General features: G+C 39.6%; 1 protein-coding gene across 1 annotated transcript; it reads left to right on the forward strand.

Annotated features, from left to right (window-relative positions):
- The first annotated feature begins 2,420 nt into the window (after positions 1–2,420).
- On the forward strand, positions 2,421–17,862 carry THUMPD3 (THUMP domain 3 tRNA guanosine methyltransferase). Its single transcript, XM_070933589.1, has 10 exons — positions 2,421–2,742; positions 4,218–4,496; positions 5,257–5,334; positions 7,601–8,098; positions 8,571–8,701; positions 10,905–10,974; positions 12,821–12,936; positions 13,098–13,205; positions 15,132–15,255; positions 16,792–17,862. Exons 2-10 carry the CDS (start codon positions 4,245–4,247, stop codon positions 16,921–16,923), a joined length of 1,509 nt encoding a protein of 502 aa, XP_070789690.1. The 5' UTR covers positions 2,421–2,742; positions 4,218–4,244; the 3' UTR covers positions 16,924–17,862.
- The last annotated feature ends 625 nt before the right edge of the window (positions 17,863–18,487 follow it).

Genomic DNA, 18,487 nt, shown 5'->3' on the forward strand with positions numbered 1-18,487 from the left:
ATTATCCAATTCATATTAAGGTGTTTTTTTTTTGTAGAGGAGTAGGGAGATAGCTTTGAAGAACATATCAGCAGCCATTAGAAAGAAAATGAACTTAGCCCAGAGAGGCAAGGGTGACGGAGAAATTTACAATTTTTTACCAGGTACAAACATGGACATCCAAAATTAACAACCCATATCTGGAGGTATCATTATTAAAGAGTAGTGAGGTTCAGCACTACTCAAAGTGCCAAACCTTTCCCAGAAATGAGTTATTTTCTAGTACTCTGTAGAGCAGACCTGGGCATTTTATGGCTTATGGGCCACATCCAGCCTTTCAGCTGTCCCTGTCCAGCCTGCAGCATTGGTGGTGTCAGCAGAGGGTGGGGAGTATCATTGGAGGGGGAGATGGTGACCCTCATATGGTCCCTTGGGAAAATTAATTGGCCCCCCTAGATAAAAAAGCTACTTTAGTAAAATGCAATATTTTTAAAAACCTAGTTACAATGTAATAATCTGTTTATATATTTAAGTAGAATTCTCATTTCTCATTCTATGCATACTGTAAAAAATTGACCCATCCACTGGAGAGGCAGCTGGCTCAACAGCAGACTTGTAGAGGTAGCCATCCAAGGTGTCATTAGTCATTTTATTGTCCTGCTTAATAGATTCCAAAGGAATCTCACATGCTCCTCTCCATCTCCAGGTAGGTGTAACTGCAATGTAAACTTCAGCCTTAAACCAATAGATCTGTGTGTAAAGTAGAATTCATCATCATTTTAGCCATTGCCTATCCACTGCAGGATAAAGGCCTCTTCCGCATGTTTCCAGCCAACAGAGCTGGAACAATTATAGACAAGTAGAATTTATAGATAATTTAAACAAGAAAAAGAAAGAAAGAAATTTTGTATAGACACCCAAATTTTATCTGGTGCCTCAGTGTTATCTTAAAAGTTGTCGAGGTTGAGAAACACCTCAGCAACTTTAAGGTAACGCTGGCTTAAAGTGGCTTTCTTGCTTGTGATCCAGTGTATTATGGGAATCCAGCCCTTAAATGGCAGCAGGAAGCTACAAAATCCACTCATTCTACAGGTAGTCCTCCAGTTATGACCACAATTGAGCCCAAAATTTATATCGCTAAGCGAGACATTTGTTAAGTGGGTTTGCCCCATTTTACAACTTTTCTTGCCACTGTTGTTAAGTGAATCATCACATTTGTTAAGTTAGTAACACGGTTGTTAAGTGAATCTGGACTTAGCTGGTCAGAAGGTTGCAAAAGCTGATCCCAGGGACACTGTAGCCGTCCTAAATATAAACCAGTTGTGCCAAGCATCTGGAATTTTGATCATGTGACCACGGGGATGCTGCACCGTTCGTAAGTTTGAACAATGGTCACTTTTTTTTCAGAGCTGCTGTAACTTTGAATGGCCACTGTTGGAAGAAATATCCTTCTGGGTTCTGCTCCAAGTGGGGAAAAGACACTGGAAACATGGAGACTGCTTGGAAAGATGGTTTAATAGTGGACAGGATCACATGGCTTGAGTTCCTGAACAGAAAAGGGGCAGATACAGCGAGTTTTCGGGTTTTATGCTCTCTCTGGCTTTGAACTTCCTGGGGCCCCGAAACAGTATCCTGATTGGTTGTCAGACTCCCAGGGGGTGGGGGTCTTAGCTAGCCTTGCTGGCTGATGGTCACATGTGCTTCCCAGGTCACATACTTCCCAGGTCACATGTGATGAGTTTCTGCTGCTATTGTGTAGAGGGCTAATCCTATCTTTGTTGGATCTTTGGCAATTCCTACTATGGCTCTGCCTGAAGGAGGTAGATCTTTGTTAAGTAGAATAGACTGGCCCAGGCCTTAATGGCCCATTGACAAAGGGTGGGGGCAGGAAGATGGGAGCTGCTTCAAAACATGATTATTCATTTCTCATCCAGGGAAATATAATATTCTGCCTTTTTAATATTTCCCAAAGTATTTCATTCTTCCAGGAAAGGGGTGGGTGCTAACCTCCTACAGCCACTAAGAAATGTTGTAAGTCGAGGACTACCTGTATTTGCTGTCACCTACTAAGCCTGGACCATTTCACCTGCTTCCCATTTAAGAAAATGTTCTAATTTTCTTTTAAAACCGCCACTAGGTTTCCTTGCTAAAGGGGCCAGCGCTGTAATCAAAAATAGCCCGGATGCCGATGCAGCTGCAACCTTAAGGAAAGAGCCCAGTCCTCCTTTAGATCCGCAACAAGGAACCAAGCCCAAACTGCAAAAGGCGCCATACCCCGCCCTTTTGAAATCCTCACGCTGGGCTGCTATGGCAACACGGGCGCGGAGTCATAGAGTCCAATCCTCGAGTAGAACCGGCCGCTAAGCGGCGCTCTCTCCGCCAGTCAACGTCCGCTCGTTTCGTGGACTCTTTCGTCCGGAAGTCTCCGCGCACCGCCCCCTCCGGAAACTCCGGAAGAGAGTTTGGGGATTCCTCGTGCCTGAGGTACGAGGGAAGAAGGAGCCTCGTGAAAGCCTAAAGCGGGACCCGCGCACAGGCCTCGGCTTCTCACGGCGAGGCTGCGATACATTCTTCCCGCCCAGTCACAGCTCCTCGCGTTATACAGGGGACGAGGGCAGCGGGTGAGGAGGGAGAGCCTTTCTTTTCCGAAGCAACCCACGTGTAGTGTTGATATTTGTGTGTTCTTTAAATTTGGCTGAAGAACCACAAAGCAGCCCGATCAGCGTACCGAGGTACCTGCCGATCACGGAATTGCCCGTTGGGGTAAGCACTTTATTCAAAGTCCAGAATAGGGATAAGAAATGGCGAATCAAAGCAATAAGGATAGCTAAGAAAATGAATATTACAGATCGACGTCTTTCATCCTTGCCTCTCCTTGCCTTTGCAGACTGACAGAAGAGAGAATAGAATAGAATAGAAATAGAAAGAAAATAGAATAGAATAGAATAGAATAGAATAGAATAGAATAGAATAGAATAGAATAGAATAGAATAGAATAGAATAGAATAGAATAGAATAGAATAGAATAGAATAGCAGAGCTGAAAGAGATCTTGTAGGTCATCTAGTCCAACCCTCTGCTCAGGTAGGAGACCGTTCACCATTTCTGACAGATGACAATCCGGTCTCTTCTTGAAAGCTTCCAGTGATGAATCTCTCACAACTTCCAAAGACAAGCTGCTCCATTGGTTGATTGTTCTCACTGTTATAAAATTTATCCTTTGTTCAGTTTCCATCCATTATTCCTTGTCTGGCCTTCAGGTGCTTTGGAAAATAGCTTGACCCCTTCCTCTCTGTGGCAGCCCCTCAAATATTGGCACACTGCTATCATGTCTCCCCTGGTCCTTCTCTTCACTAGACTAGCTATGCCCAGTTTCTGTAACCGTTCTTCATATGTTTTAGTCTCCAGTCCCCTAATCATCTTTCTTTCCCACGTTTTATAAAAATGGCTCTCTGAGGACTTTGTCAGTTTCCTCCATCTCAACTTTCTTGAGCTTTCATCTGTACTCATCCCTATTTTTTTTTTCATATGCCTGCTTTGCAGTTGGATGTCTATGAAGATTCTCAGTCATCCAGGTCATGGTTATCCCAAAGGTGCTTTTTCAAGAGGCAACTGGACTTTCCGGTTTTTCTTTGAAGACGTTTCGCTGTCAGAGTTGAAGAAGCTTCTTGGATGAGAAGCGAAACGTCTTCAAAGAAGAACCAGAAAGTCCAGTTGCCTCTTGAAAAAGCACCTTTAAGATTTGCAAAGCTTCTAAATCTTGATCACATGACTGCAGAGACATTGTGTCTGTCTTAAGTGGAAAGACTGGAAAGTAATTTTTTCAGCACTATTATAACTTGGAATGGTCATTAAACAGGAGAGTCATTAAGTGAGGACTACATGTACAAAGTAAAAGCATTATGTAAACTAGGCAGAAACAAAGTGGTCTTTCAAAAATTAAAACAATATGAATTAAGATATGCAATGAAAAGCCTGACACCAACATGATGCTAATGTGGGCACCACTCTGGGAATGGAATTCCATAATTGAGTGCCACTACAGAAGAAGCTCTCCCCCTTCTGAAAGTTCACCTCGCCATCTGGATATGCTATGTGTTAATAAGCACATTATTTTACATGGGTAGAAATATAAGCACTTCTATTGCTTTGGATTTTACTCCTATTCTGTTTCAAAGTCTGTAGCAATTATTTTAATTGTTATTTTATGTTTCCTTATTTGTATTTTCTTTCTGGAAGGTCTTTAAAAGCTACCAAACTGCCAGAATGTCTGAAGTTGCAAAGGCTGCTGATGAGTTATCTGACATGAACCTCAGTGACGCAAGTACACCATTAGATGAGAATAAAGAAGAACTAAAGAATCCTGATGATATTGTGATTACTATTGGAGCTACTATACCAACTGGATTTGAGCTGACTGCAGCGGATGAAGTACAAGAAAAATTAGGATCAAAATCTAGGATTAGCAAGGGCCGTGGGAAGATCTACTTTGAAATTCCAGTTATAAGTCTTCCAAAGGTTTGAAAATTTTATTATTTCTTGCAATTTGCTATTTGAATATTGGTCTGAGGCTACAGTATTCCTTGAGGTTACCCACACGTACATATTCCTGATGGCAATAAATTTCAGATTTATAGCCTAACATTCATTCCAGCTTCTGGCAAGATATTCTGTAATAATTCATTGATTATACTGAATTATACTTGAATCCAAATGCTGGGACTTGGTTCATACTCTTTACTAAACCATATGTTTTATCATAATTTGTGGTAAAAGCTAGAGTTGGACAGCTGTAAATCACAGTGAGTGGATTAAGAACATAGACTATAAACACAAAGTGGATCAGACCACCAATCCATATAGTCCAGCAATCTGTCCTCATAGCAGCCAAGCAACTGCACAAGGAATCCCATTAATTTCTCAGCTGATGGCCTTCAGAGGCAGTCACGCTCCTATCAAAAGTAATCTGCACTGATCCCCATGATTTCCCTGAACTAATCCAAACATTTTTGAAGCTAGGCAAGCTGGCATTGATATAGTACAGCACATTATACCAAATTTTATAAAGTTGCAATGCATCTATTCCAGCTAGTATTTTTAAATATATTTGGTAGATTTATTTTCTACTTTTTAAATAGAACCTTTCATTTAAAAAAAAAGTACTATGGAATGCAGCAGTTTTAGTTTGTATACCTCTGAAAACCCTTGTAAACCCTAAAATTGTACAGTGTACTATATATACCTGTTATGTAAGATAAGAATCTGTAATTTCATCCAGGTTCACCAGTTAAGATCAGTTGATAATTTATTTGTCGTCGTTCAAGAATTCAAAGATTATCAGTTCAAAGCAACTAAGGTAAGTTATTTTTTATTCCATGATTCTAAGTAAATTCAAATTTTAAATTACAAAAATAGTTCAATAATTATTGGGGTTTGAGAATATTTATTGATTCTTTTATTTGGGGGTGGCATTGATTCTTTATCTTTCTCCAAAGCTTCTGAAATTTACCAAATCTCATTTCTATTTCTCAACTTTCAGTTTAATAAATACTGTGCAAGTAGAGAGGGAAGAGAAAAATAAATAATTTAGGCAGTTGTTTTTCAAAGCTGCTGATTTTATAAAAATGAAGACTTAAAGAGCATTGATCTGAACTGCAGAATAGAGCCTCTTCTTTGAAATACTGCTCATCGTTCTCTAAGAGAAAAATCAGTGATGCTTAGTGCACAATATCAAAATATATAAACAAAAAGCATAAAAATGGGAAGAATAACCATCAAACTAAAAAAAAGAGCAACATAAAGCTAAAGAAAAACTCCAAACAATGCCATTTGATTCATATTTTAAGAATCATTTGAAACTACTTAACATATGGTCTTCCTCAGAGAGGCAGTTTGTATTCTTTGCATCCAATTAAAAAGATTCTGCCCCTAATAACAGGTAGTCCTTGAGGTAAAAACCTTACCTCACAACCTTACAATTGTAAGGTTTGTAATAACCTTACAAACCCCATTAGGTTTGTAAGTCAAAAAATTCATCAAATGAATCAGACTCAATTTTACAAATTTTTAAAATCATTAATTGAATCAAATGGCTCATTAAATGAATGACATCTGACTTACTTCCTGCCCAGCTGCCAATCAGCTGTTTCCAGTACAGCCAAAGGAGGAACTAAATTGCCTCCAAGCAGTTCCATTTGCAGCTTTAAAAAAACTTAACTTGCTGCTGATCAGTTCAGGCGTCTTCACACAGCTGGGGAGGGGATGTAATTTACAGCAGTGGTCCCCAACCTTTTTATCGCCGCGGCCCGCTGAGCGCGCGCAGGGGTGGGAGCACGGCCCAGGAGCTTTTGCGCACGGCCCATTGCGCACGGCCCAGGAGCCTTTGCGCTGCAGCGTTTATGTCCCCCGGCTGCCGCGCAGCCCGGTGCCAGGTACTCCACGGCCCGGCACTGGTCCGCGGACCGGGGGTTGGGGACCACTGATTTACAGAACTCTCCAATTGCAGTTGCTTCTTTTTTTAAAAAAAAAAAAAAAAAAACCACCTGCCACTAATTACCAGTAGCTTAAAAGTTTCCAGCCAGGCACCAATGGAGATTTACAGAACTCTTGGCTTGCAATAGTAACAGAGATGGAATGGACCTTGAGGCCATCTAGTCTAACCCACTGCTCTCACATGAGTATTTCTAGATAGGCATTCTAGTCTCTTCTTGAAAGCCTCCAGTAATGGGGCACCCACAACTTCTGGAGGCAATTTAGATTTAAAACTTCTTTTAAAAAAAACACTGCCCTGATCAGCACAAGCCTCTCCAGTCAAAATCCAAAAACTCATATAAATAGCTTTCAAATTTGAAAATCAGCAGTTTAGAGAAGAGATACAGCACACAACATTATAGAATGCTTTGTGTAGATGCTGGCTAGCATTTCTACAAGCAGTTTCAAAACAAATGCAAACAAACTTTATCTTTGCAAAGAACTGTAGTTACAAACACAATACTGTAGTTTGCAAAGTATAGTACGGTACTTAAAAAGAAGTACAACAGTTCCCAAAGTGCTTACGTACAGTACTATAGAGTAACAAAAAAGAATATTTTAAAATACTTACCAAAGCAGTTCCAGCACTCCAGTTCTCAAGCCCGGGCAGATCCTACACACAGCACCAAAAAAACCCAAAAACTCGGTGCTGGGATAGCTACAAAAATCACCGGATCTTGTTTGGCCATGTGACCAGGGACCAAAAAACCCCAAACAAACCTGCTGGGTTCAGGAAATTGCATTGTGATCCTGAACGGCCCAGGCAAGACACAGAGTTGAAAATGGCAGCCACTGCAGCAGTGACTGAATCCAAGTCACATGGCTACAGAGGCCTGTTTTTGATTGCAGTTTTGAATTTCTAACACAAGTACCCTTTCTGAATAAATTTGTTCTGGTGAAAATTTGCTAAAGGAACCCTCAGATCCGAGGGATTACCTGTAAGTAACAGCTAAGAGTTATTTGGAGAACATTCTGGAAGGTATTAGCAGACCATCCATTGCTTTCCAAAAATGAATTCATTTTCTGAAATATGGAAAATATGCAACTGTATACAATGAGTTTGTCTCAAAACTTTTATTAAATTGTTACAGGAAGAAGCTTTAAAGGATTTAGAAGATTTGGTTAAGGATCTCCCTTGGACCAACTCTTTGGAAGTATGGAAGTTAAATACAAGTCTTAAGAAAAGAAAAACTAGAAGAAATAAGGGCAACCATCAGAGTCACGCAAAGAAGGAGAAGCTAGATAAGAACAAGAATCAAGAAGGAAATGAAGAATTGCAAAAACCTGTGCAAAATGATTTTAAATCTGCTGAAGTCCCAGATCCAGAAAATGCTGATGAAATAGTACCAACAGATGACGACGAGCAGTCTGAACCCAGAGAAGAGATAACATCTAATGGTGACAACAGAGAGGAATCAGGTGATGGTAAGAAACAAGAAATGGAAGCTGAAACACTGAAGTTCCGTGTAACTTGCAATAGAGCTGGTGATAACCACAACTTTAAATCAGATGAAGCAGCAAGAGATTTTGGAGGAGCTGTACAAGACTTCTTTCAATGGAAAGCAGATATGACCAATTTCGATGTAGAGGTAACATTCATTCTTTGAAAGTCTCCTCTTTTATGTTCAGTGGGAAGAATGGTTTAAAACACAATACATATAGTCCTCACCTTACGACTGGTCGCTTACAGATTTGAGGTTCTGGCTGCCGGTCCTCTCCCCTCCCCATCCCATAATTACATTTTGGTTGCCCAGCAAATGGCCCGCATGTACAGCCATTTGCAACATCCTGCAGTCACATGACCATGATTTACAATGTTTTTTCATGGAAACTGGCATTTACTTTTCCCAGCCAAAAAAACCCTTTTATGGGCAATAGATTCACTTAACCATGATGTTCATTTAACAGTCTCTACAGAAAAGGTCATGCAATTGGGCACAGTCACGTGACCTGCTTAACTACTGGCATGAATTACAATTCTAATTCCAGGCTCAATTACGGTCCTTAATATTATTATTATTACTATTAATAATTACCAAATATTAATCTACTTTATTCAAGGTTCTTCTCAATATCCACAATAATGAAGTGATCGTTGGAATTGCATTAACAGAGGAGAGTCTTCATAGAAGAAATATTACACATTTTGGGCCCACAACTCTTCGTTCCACTCTTGCGTATGGAATGTTGAGGTAAGAGTGAAAATTTATATCAAATTTGGACCAAAATCAAATGGTCAATCAATCAGTCAATTAAAAATCATAGGTATAATTACCCTAAACTGTGCAGTATGCCATACATTCTAACCTGGTATGTATAGGTTTTACTATTCTATGCATCATGATGTTTAAAACTATTCCATCAGATGTTTATGGTAGTTCTCCTTTGTCATTGTTTTTACTTTGTTTTGCTTCATTTAAAAAAATAAGCTTCATACAAAAAAGCTTATTGCATTTTTGTATGAAGAACTACAGCCCATCAGTACCATAATATAAAAATATCTATTTTTGATAGATTGAGTCTACATATTTTTCTACTGATAGAACTATTCTACTCAGGGAATTGCTCTTGCTGGTGGATGAGGTAAAGATGGGTGATCTTTACTGATTCTCTTTCTCTGGAGCACATGGAGCACTTTCCCACAGTTCTGGGAAATTCTCTTTAGAGTACATCATTATAGAGGAGAAGACCTACATATGTAAAGAGTGTAGTAGTAATATTGCTTTTCACTTGTTCCCTAGCAGAAATGTTTTCCTAAATTATAATTTCCATGGGTGAATGGAATTGGCATGCAGGAAGCTGTTTTTCTACTAGTGGAAATACGTTTGGATTTTTTTAAAAAAATAAAAGCATATACATCTTAAAATATAAGAATAGTCTTGCCAGATCAGGGCAAATTCTATCTTAGTCCAGCTTTTTGTTTCTTACAGACCAACCAGAGGTCTTTATGACTCAAAAGCAGGAGGTGAACACATACCCTTCCGTCACTGTTCTCCTGCAAGTGGTATCTCTGCCCAAGTCTAATGATAATACTTGGCTCTCAAGACTAATAGACCCTGACACATGTGTTCTCCATAATATTCAGTTAAAGCCATCCAAATTGAATTCCACAGTTTAATCATGTTGTATGAGAAGAGTTGCTTTTTATTGTCTTTTCTAAATTTATTTCCAATCAGGTTCATTAAATGATTAGCAGACATAGTATTTTGAGAGCAGGAGAACTCCTGGTCCACTTTCTCCATGCCATGCATCATTTTATATATGGAACATTAGTAGCAGTAGCAATAGCACTTAGACTTTTATACCACTTCATAGTGCTTTAAAGCCCTATCTAAGCAGTTTACAGAGTCTGGGTCCTCATTTTACCAACTTTAGTTTTTACTTATCTTGAATATGTTAATATTTTATAGGAATACACAGTGAGCTGTCCAAATGTTCAAATTGTTATGCATGTGAAGCTATTCAGATGTGAAGTGGAAAAGGCGCTTCAGAAACTGAAAGCACACTGCTGCCCCTGTTGATGCCTCCTTTAAGCAGCTGCATGTTTTCTTTGGCTCACACAGTAACTGAATTGTTCTATAAAATACATATTTGAGTTAATGGAGGTACCAGCATAGTGCAACAAGATGGTTGCAACCTATCACCATTCTCTTATCCACTTCTGAGCTCAAATAAATATTTTCCTGATGCTGCACCTTTTCTACTTTGAATCTGAATATGGGTGGTCCTCAACATAACCACAATTGGGACTAGAATTTCAGTTGCTAAGTAAGGTGGTTTTTAAGTAAGGTGCTCAAGTGGCCCTTTGAGTGCCAGGTGCCTTGGAGTGGGGAAGCACTGGGAGGCCTCCCCCGCCAATAGCAAATGAAAACCTGACACAGACTGGGAGGCACAAGCCCCCCCCCCAGGTTCACTTACCTTTGTGTTCTGAAGCTGCTGTCAAGTGTGCTCAGCCAATGTGAGGTATGGCCTTCCCAACAAGGTCACTGCACACCATCCTGCAAGTGGGGCTCTATTCTTGTGATCATTTAGAATAAGTTTTCTTCAAATCATGAGTGAATAATCATGAGAATGATTGCATTTGCTAAATTAACAGGCTAGAAAGGTATTGAATGCAGTTGTACTTACGGTGATTTGGAAGACCCTTTTTCCAAATTGTCCACTTGCAGGATGGCATTATATGTTCTTGGTGGTATCAACTATTGATGAGGGGGAAGAGAGGAATGAAAAAACTAATAATACTATATTTGTATGTATGTTAGCTTTTGGCTTTCAGTTTTCTTGCTTCCTTGTTGTTTTATTATTTTGCTCTTCACACACTCCATGATGTGGTCAGTTAGTTTCCTTTGTGTCTTAATACTATACTCTGCTTCTTTTTATCCTGGTTTTGTTTAGATTGTGTGATCCTCAGCCAGCCGATGTAATAATTGATCCCATGTGTGGGACAGGTGCTATACCAATAGAGGTACCGTTCTCTCCCTGCTTCCCTGTCCTCAAGCATATTGGGTCTTTCTCATTTCTGAGTAGATATGTATATCTATTGGCAACTTCAGTTTTTGGCCTTGAAGTTGAGATTACCACACCATATTAATCTTATCAGCATGCAAAGGTACTCTGGTATGTTGGCATAGCAGTAACTGTTCTGAAATATGGTTTATTATAAAATGGGGAGGGGTATACAGCCATTTTAATCTTACTGATAGAGGGTAGTCTGCACATCTTAGATTTTATCTGACTTTTGGATATATAACTTAAATCACTTCTATGCTGTGTGTACAAGAAAGAGTACATGTTTCTCTAATGTCTTATTAGAATTCTTACAGAATAGTTACAGAGATGTCGAGCCTATGGCTTGCCTAAACTCTTCAGGAACTGCAGTATTTCCTAGCACATTGCAGTTGAATTTGGAAAGACCTTTGCACTGCCTGACTGACTGAAGGGGGTAGCAGATAGATGATAAGAAACCAAAAGAGTAGGCTGTTCTCTATCCTGAGCTCAGATCGGATTACATTACAGATAGTCATTAGAAATTGTGAGGAATCAGATAGATTAACTAGATTGATCAATGGTAAAAAAGATTCAGAATTTTATAACAGTTGGAAATTATGGTATGATTGGGTCCAGAAAAGGTGGGATAGAATAGATATATGATGATGTATATATATGATGGCAAATATGTATGTATAAAGGAATGACTTTATATTTATGGACAAGGTTATTACATTATACCATGGTGGCAGGATTGTATATTTTATTTGTGTATTGGTGTATAGAATATATTAATAAAAATTATTGGAAAAAAAAAAGAAATTGTGCTAACCTGGTCTCTGAAATTACAGCTGTTGCAATTACTCCCATAGTCGTGTGATCAAAAATCCAGTTACTTGGCAGACAGCCACACTAGTGCTTCAAGTCCCCTCACCTGTCTGCCTCCCTGCCCCATCTCTACTCTTTTGGCTGCACTGCATTCTGCTGGCTCAGCCGGCCTGCTGCCCCTGCAAGGCTTTCTAGGGTTCTAAAACCGTGCAAGAAGACTGCATGCAATTTGGGCAAGGGGTGAGTGCAGCCTCGGGAAGAAGGCCTGTTGCAGCCAGCAGCTGCCTCACAAAAGGCCAGGCAGGGCACACCTCATCAGCAAGCATAGGAAGAAGATGGCAAAGGTTCAGCTGGGGATGGCAAAGCTGGCAAGGGCTAGCAAGCACAAGACAACAGGAACAGCAGGCCAGCTGATAAGGCAGTCAATAGAGAAGAGATAGAGAGACAAGGCCAGTGTGGTGAGTTGAAGAGAAGGCAGTCTGTTATCTTACCAAGGCTCAGGAATGGAAGGGACCAAGCCAAGAATGGTTTGGAGTAGAGTGGGTCCATGACTAACACCAGTGGGATTCAGTTAGCAACTAGGATTTCCGGGATTGCCATTGCTAAGCAATGCGGTCAGATGACATCACACTTTACAAGTGCATCGTTTAGCAATAGAAATTCCAGCCCAAATTGCTATCCTTACTTCAGGATGATACTGTATAGACAAAAGGTCAGGAACATACAAAAGAACCTCTTAATCTTGTTCTCAAAAATTCAGGAAAACTAACCAGTTAAGTTTATATTAAATATATATTACTTAATTATGGTCAAATTCTTATGTACACAGCAAAGGAATGCTTTTTAGCAGTTTAGAGTAGGCAGATAAGCAGTCTGCTCAACGATTGGCTGTTTTTAGAAACCCTGCCTCCCAACAGTACAAATGGATTGTTGCAAGCAAATCCCATCCTTTCCAGGGCATCTCTATAGTGTGTCATTATGTTTCTCATCCACAGGGGGTTACTGTCTGGCCAAATTGTTATCATATTGCTGGGGATAACCATTCACAGGCTGTGAAGAAAACAGCAAATAATATCTCCTCTTTACTGAAGCAAACTGAAAATAAAGAAAGGTAAGAATTAAGAATAAAAAAGTAGCATAATCTCATATTTGTTTTTTTAAACATCCAAATAATAGAAAGTATTTATCAGTTCATAATTGTGAATATGTGGGTCTAAGCAATTCTTTCTCCTTGAAATAATGTACAGCTGATGGGAAATTTTAATTTATAAGCACTTCTACAGGAATACCCATAGATAGCATCCAATGGGATAGCTGCAATCTCCCCCTGAGGACCGGCTCTGTCGATGTCATTGTAACAGATCTGCCATTTGGAAAAAGGTAAAAAGATCCATATGTGGGGATAATTCTGTTCCTTCTTCAGGGGCGGGGAATTACTGATCAGTGGATTACTATCCAAATATATTTTATCTTTCTTTAGTTTCTTCCTCTGCCCTATTGATAAGAAATATGTTGATCCTGATCATTATGTGAGATTCAAAAATAGCTTTTGGAGCAAAAAATTACTGTCCATTGTATGGACTTGTTTTATCAGAAATGCTTCAGAATGTCATCAACTAATCCAGGGTTGGCGAACCTTTTAGGGACTGAGTGCTCAAGCTGCAACCCAAAACCCACTTATTTATCACAAAGTGCCAATGTGGCAATTTAACCTGAATAATCAGGTTTTGTGAGGAATTTCAATCACTCTTTCACAACTTGACTTCTCCCTGGTGACGCTGGATTTCTTTAACAGCACAACTGAGGAATAATGGGAGTGTAGTGCAGTAGCCTCTGGAGGGCCATCACATCCTCCTTCCTTCCTTCCTTCCTTCCTTCCTTCCTTCCTTCCTTCCTTTCCTCCTTCCTTCCTTCCTTCCTTCCTTCCTTCCTTCCTTCCTTCCCACCTCCTCTGATTTCACTTTCCTTCCTTTAATCCTGTATATTATGGTTCGTTATTGTTAATATTTATTAAAGAATGCTGTGTAGCTTAGAAGCTCTCAGCAAAAATAACAGCAGCTGTTTTTTGTGGCTGAAGCTATCCTGGGCTGTTATTTACATACACACAGAGACACACACACATACCTATTTTTATTCTACTTTCCCTGGGTTCTTGGGAAAGGAATGGCATATTTTCCCCATCCCCATCTTTAATAATCAGGACTTTGCACTAGCGCAAGATTTAAGCATGCATTTTGCAGAGTTTCTCTCCTCCCCCCACCCAGAAAAAAAATAGGATTCAGAAACATGAACCAGGAAACTCAGGGGGGAGTCCCCTCTGGACTTGTGGGGGCAGAGGGAGAGAGGGGCGGAGGGCTACCAGTCTGAGAACTTAGTGTGGACTTTAGCTGCTGCTGTGTTTTATGCCCGTTGCCTCCAACCAAAGCCCTTCGCTTCCCCATGGAAGATGCTCCAAAGCGGGTGGGGAGGCAAAAAGCTGGTCAATACCACAGAGGGGGTACTCTATCCGCTCCCCTCTTGCAGCCTTTTAGTGACTATTTACCCATCTTGCTTCCCCCTCCCCTTAAAATGATGCTAGGGAAGAAAACTGGGGGGGGGGAAATCTAAGGGGGAGGGAAGAAGAGACCCAGGCAGATCCCTCTCTGAATAACCTCCTGCCCAGATTTCAACTAATTTCCTCTCCGATCCTCTGACGAACAGACCCCTCCCCCCTTTCTGGACTCTGGACCATCGGGCCTTTATTTTCCCCATTTATTGGGGGAAATTGGATTTTTATTGGGTCTTCCCCCCGCCCCATGCCAAAAGGAAAGCCAACCGGGCTTCTCCTCCTAGAAGCCCCCCTACTCTTCCCCCTGCCCCCTGCTCCCTTCCCCCTGCCCTCCACTCAATCCCACTTCAGGACAGAGGAGTGTGCTCTGGAAACGCATGTTGGGGCGATGTGGGAGTGTGCCTTCTGACCCTCCGGTGCTTGACCCGCAACTCTTTGCGCTGCTCCAGGCCTGGTTTGCTGAGGGGTGGGGCTCAGCCGGGGGAGGGAAGCACTTCCCCACGCCATCCACTTCTTTCTCTTGGCCCCGCCGACGAGGGAGGAGGAAGGCCAGGCTTGGGGGATGGTGCAAGCTTAAGTGAATAAAAACTGGAGAAATAGTACAACTTCCTGGCTTCTCACAGTTTTTCATTCTAATTTAAATTGTTATAATATTCATGACTTACCATTGCTGGACAGCTATTAATATGGAGTCAAAATTAAGGATGTTAAGACTTCTAAAGTTACTCATTTTCTACTGATAATCAATTTCACTGTAGGATGGGTTCCAAAAAGAAGAATTGGAATCTCTACCCCTCTAGCCTTATGGAGATGGCCCGAATTTGTAGACCAAAGACTGGGAGAGCTGTGCTGTTGACTGAAGATAGGAAATGCTTTGCCAAGGTAGGCATGGTTTGCTAGCCTATGGTAATAGTATGTTATCTTCAAAGCAATCCTTACATAGGAATTATTATTATTATTATTATTATTATTATTATTATTATTATTATTATTATTATTTTATTGAATTTGTATACCGCCCTACTCCCAAAGGACTCATGGCAGTGAACAGCCAAAAGATAAAATACATATAATACAAATGTTAAAAAACTATTAAAATACAATTAAATAATTTGGCCCAGAAACAAAATTTAAAACACCACAAATTTAAAATTTAAAAAATTTAAAAACATTTTAAAGGAGAGTAGTTAGGCCAGTAGACATAATCCTGGTGGCACAGTGGTTAAATGCAGTATTGCAAGCAAACTTTCCCACAGTCTGGAATTAGATCCTGATGGGATTCAGGGTTTTTTTTTTTTTTTTTTGGGTTTGTTTGTTTTTTGATTTGATTTATATGCCGCCCTTCTCCGGAGACTCAGGGGGGCTTACAATGCGTTAAGCAATAGCCTTCATACTTTTGTATATTTATACAAAGTCAGCTTATTGCCCCCACAATCTGGGTCCTCATTTTACCTGCCTTAGAAAGGATGGAAGGCTGAGTCAACCTTGAGCCTGGTGAGATTTGAACTTGCAGTAATTGCAGGCAGCTGATGTTAATAACAGTGCTTTAGTCTGCTACGCCACCAGGGCTCAAGCTCTGAGGGTTGACTCAAGCCTTCCATCCTTCCAAGATTGATAAAATGAAGATCCAAATTGTTGGGGGCAATATGCAAATGTTTACATTATAAACTGCCCAGGGAATGCTGTAAAGCGCTATGGGGAAGTATATAAACTTAAATGCTATTGCTGTATAGCAGTAATTTTTGATGTCTGTCTATCCTACATTCTGGGAAAAAGGCCAATTCTACATTAGTAAATATTTACTTATATACTTATATAAAGATATGAGGTCACATTTATCTTGCCCAGGATAAATTGCAGCTTGTATATGACGAACTGTAAGATGGATAAATTGTTCAAGAGGAACTTAAAAAACACCTCCAATTATATTTGTTTAATTATAATTCTTCCCATTTTTTTCTTCAGTATGCATTAGCCAAGTTAAGATATAAGTTAATAACTGTAAATCTTGTATTAATAAAGTGGTTAACAGAAGAGTACTGATGGGCTGTACAGATGAAAAGAATAACATAATTTTATGCTGGTTACCCTCTAATGAATATCTTTGCTTATATACTAAGAGGCACATTCAAAGAATGCTTATTCCATTCTTTCTCCATTCCCCACTCCCTTTTTCCTTAGAAAATTGTAATCTGTATAATTCTAGATTTTGAAAATGTTCCTCAAAATTAGATTCCTAAAAGAAACAGAAGCAGGCTTTTTAACCTTTTAACTCCTGTTATATATCTATTTGGTGATTGAAAATAATGGAAATTTCAGTTCAGGATTGCAATAAATCTTTGCCGTTAGGCATTTATTTACCAAATGAATTTGATTTGCTAATCTTCATTAAAAAATTTGAATTGTTTTGTATTTCAGGCATTGTCAAAAATGGGGCATCTGTGGCAGAAGTCTCACACAATCTGGGTGAATGTTGGAGGCCTCTGTGCTGCTGTATATCTCCTGAAACGCACCTCAGAAATAATTGAGCAGAGAAAATCATATTGGTAACATTTTAGACAGGCCTAACACTCTTCCATAATCCAATAGCTTTACTTGAAGTTCTAAATTGGCCAGTGTTTCAAAATTAAGTGGTTCCGCAAAATGAACTACTGAGTAAACATACTGTGCCAAATCCAACTTGAAGCTCTTGAAGGCACTTAAAGAGGAAAATGTAGTAAGTTGATAAAGCTTGCAGTTTTACTATCAGCCTGAAAATGACAGTTACTGTGCAAAAGTGCAAATGCTTTCATATTCATAAGGCAAGCTATCCAATTTGGTGAAAAGGTTAATAATAGGAGTTTCAGAAGAGACACTTCAAAATACAATGTTAGAGGATTGTTTTCTTCAATATTGTTCAGTTTAGAGTTTCTTTAGTTAAGAAGAGTATATAATATTTTGCCACTGGAGAATTGCCTCCATTTTAATTTGTTTGGCATCCAAAATAAGGGCAACAAAGTTAGTACAGTTTTACAAACTTTATTGCCTAAATAGGGACAATAATGTTAGTACAGTTTTACTAACTTTTATAAACTCTGAATTACACACTGTGATCTCACTAATGTTGTTTCCTTATCTGCTGTCTAAATGTAAGAGTTAAATCTTTTGTTTACTGTCATATGCTTGTTATAGCTCTAACTGAGAAGATGTGTGAGTCTTTATACTTTTCCTTTGTCATCGTTTTAATTTAGATTTCAGGCTAAAAATGCATTAGTAAACTTGATATGTGTTGTTGATTGGAACTTGCAGGATACATGAGAATATTTATAATAAGTTAATTTTAACCTGAAAATAATAGCTAAAGAATGTGTTTAGTAGCTAAATGACAGTAACTTGTAATGATTCTCAAACATGGTCCAAATTAACAAGAACTATACAATAAATATACGGTAGATCCCACCATCAGCTTGTTATCCCATACTCTTGCAAAGCTTTCTTTGCTTCTCATATTAGTTGTTGATATTCACTGACTTCTAACATATTTTTTTCCTGTATATAATAAAAATTTTACCAGGATTATATGTCTGTTTTCCTGGTGTTTATTTTCATACATATCAAATGACCCAAGCAGTTTCTTGTAAGGCAGGTTATATAGATATACTTGTTCATATTTAACAACATAATTCAAAGAAAATCAGTTATTCATATTTACAATTATATTCGTTCCTTTTAATTTATAACTAACTGTTTAAAGCCAGTATATTCAGTTTCTTAACCAACACCTTGAATCGCACCCGGAATACCACCGGGAGCCAGTGCAGCTCGCGCAGGAGAGGTGTTACATGGGTACGCCGTGTCGCTCCCATAATCACCCGCGCGGCCGCATTCTGGACCAATTGAAGCCTCCGAGTGCTCTTCAAGGGGAGCCCCATGTAGAGAGCATTACAGTAGTCCAGACAGGAGGTGTCGAGGGCATGAGTGATCATGCGCAAGGAGTCCTGGTCCAGAAAGGGACACAACTGGTGAATCAGGCGAATCTGATAAAAAGCCCCCCTGGCCACAGCCATCACATGATCTTCAAGAGACAGCCATGCATCCAGGAGGACACCTAAGTTCTGAGCTCTCTCTGAGTGGG

Source organism: Pituophis catenifer, unplaced genomic scaffold, assembly GCF_029215685.1.
Source record: "Pituophis catenifer annectens isolate HBS135680 unplaced genomic scaffold, rPitCat1.0.hap2 SCAF_2, whole genome shotgun sequence".
NCBI classification, from domain to species: domain Eukaryota; kingdom Metazoa; phylum Chordata; class Lepidosauria; order Squamata; family Colubridae; genus Pituophis; species Pituophis catenifer.

Bases quoted from the DNA above. Each gene is read 5' to 3' on its own strand.
- THUMPD3 (XM_070933589.1), top strand. From the start codon at position 4,245: ATGTCTGAAGTTGCAAAGGCTGCTGATGAGTTATCTGACATGAACCTC. The intron at 4,497-5,256 runs GTTTGAAAATTT...AATTTCATCCAG, and splicing joins CAGTTATAAGTCTTCCAAAG to GTTCACCAGTTAAGATCAGT. The intron at 8,702-10,904 runs GTAAGAGTGAAA...GGTTTTGTTTAG, and splicing joins CTTGCGTATGGAATGTTGAG to ATTGTGTGATCCTCAGCCAG.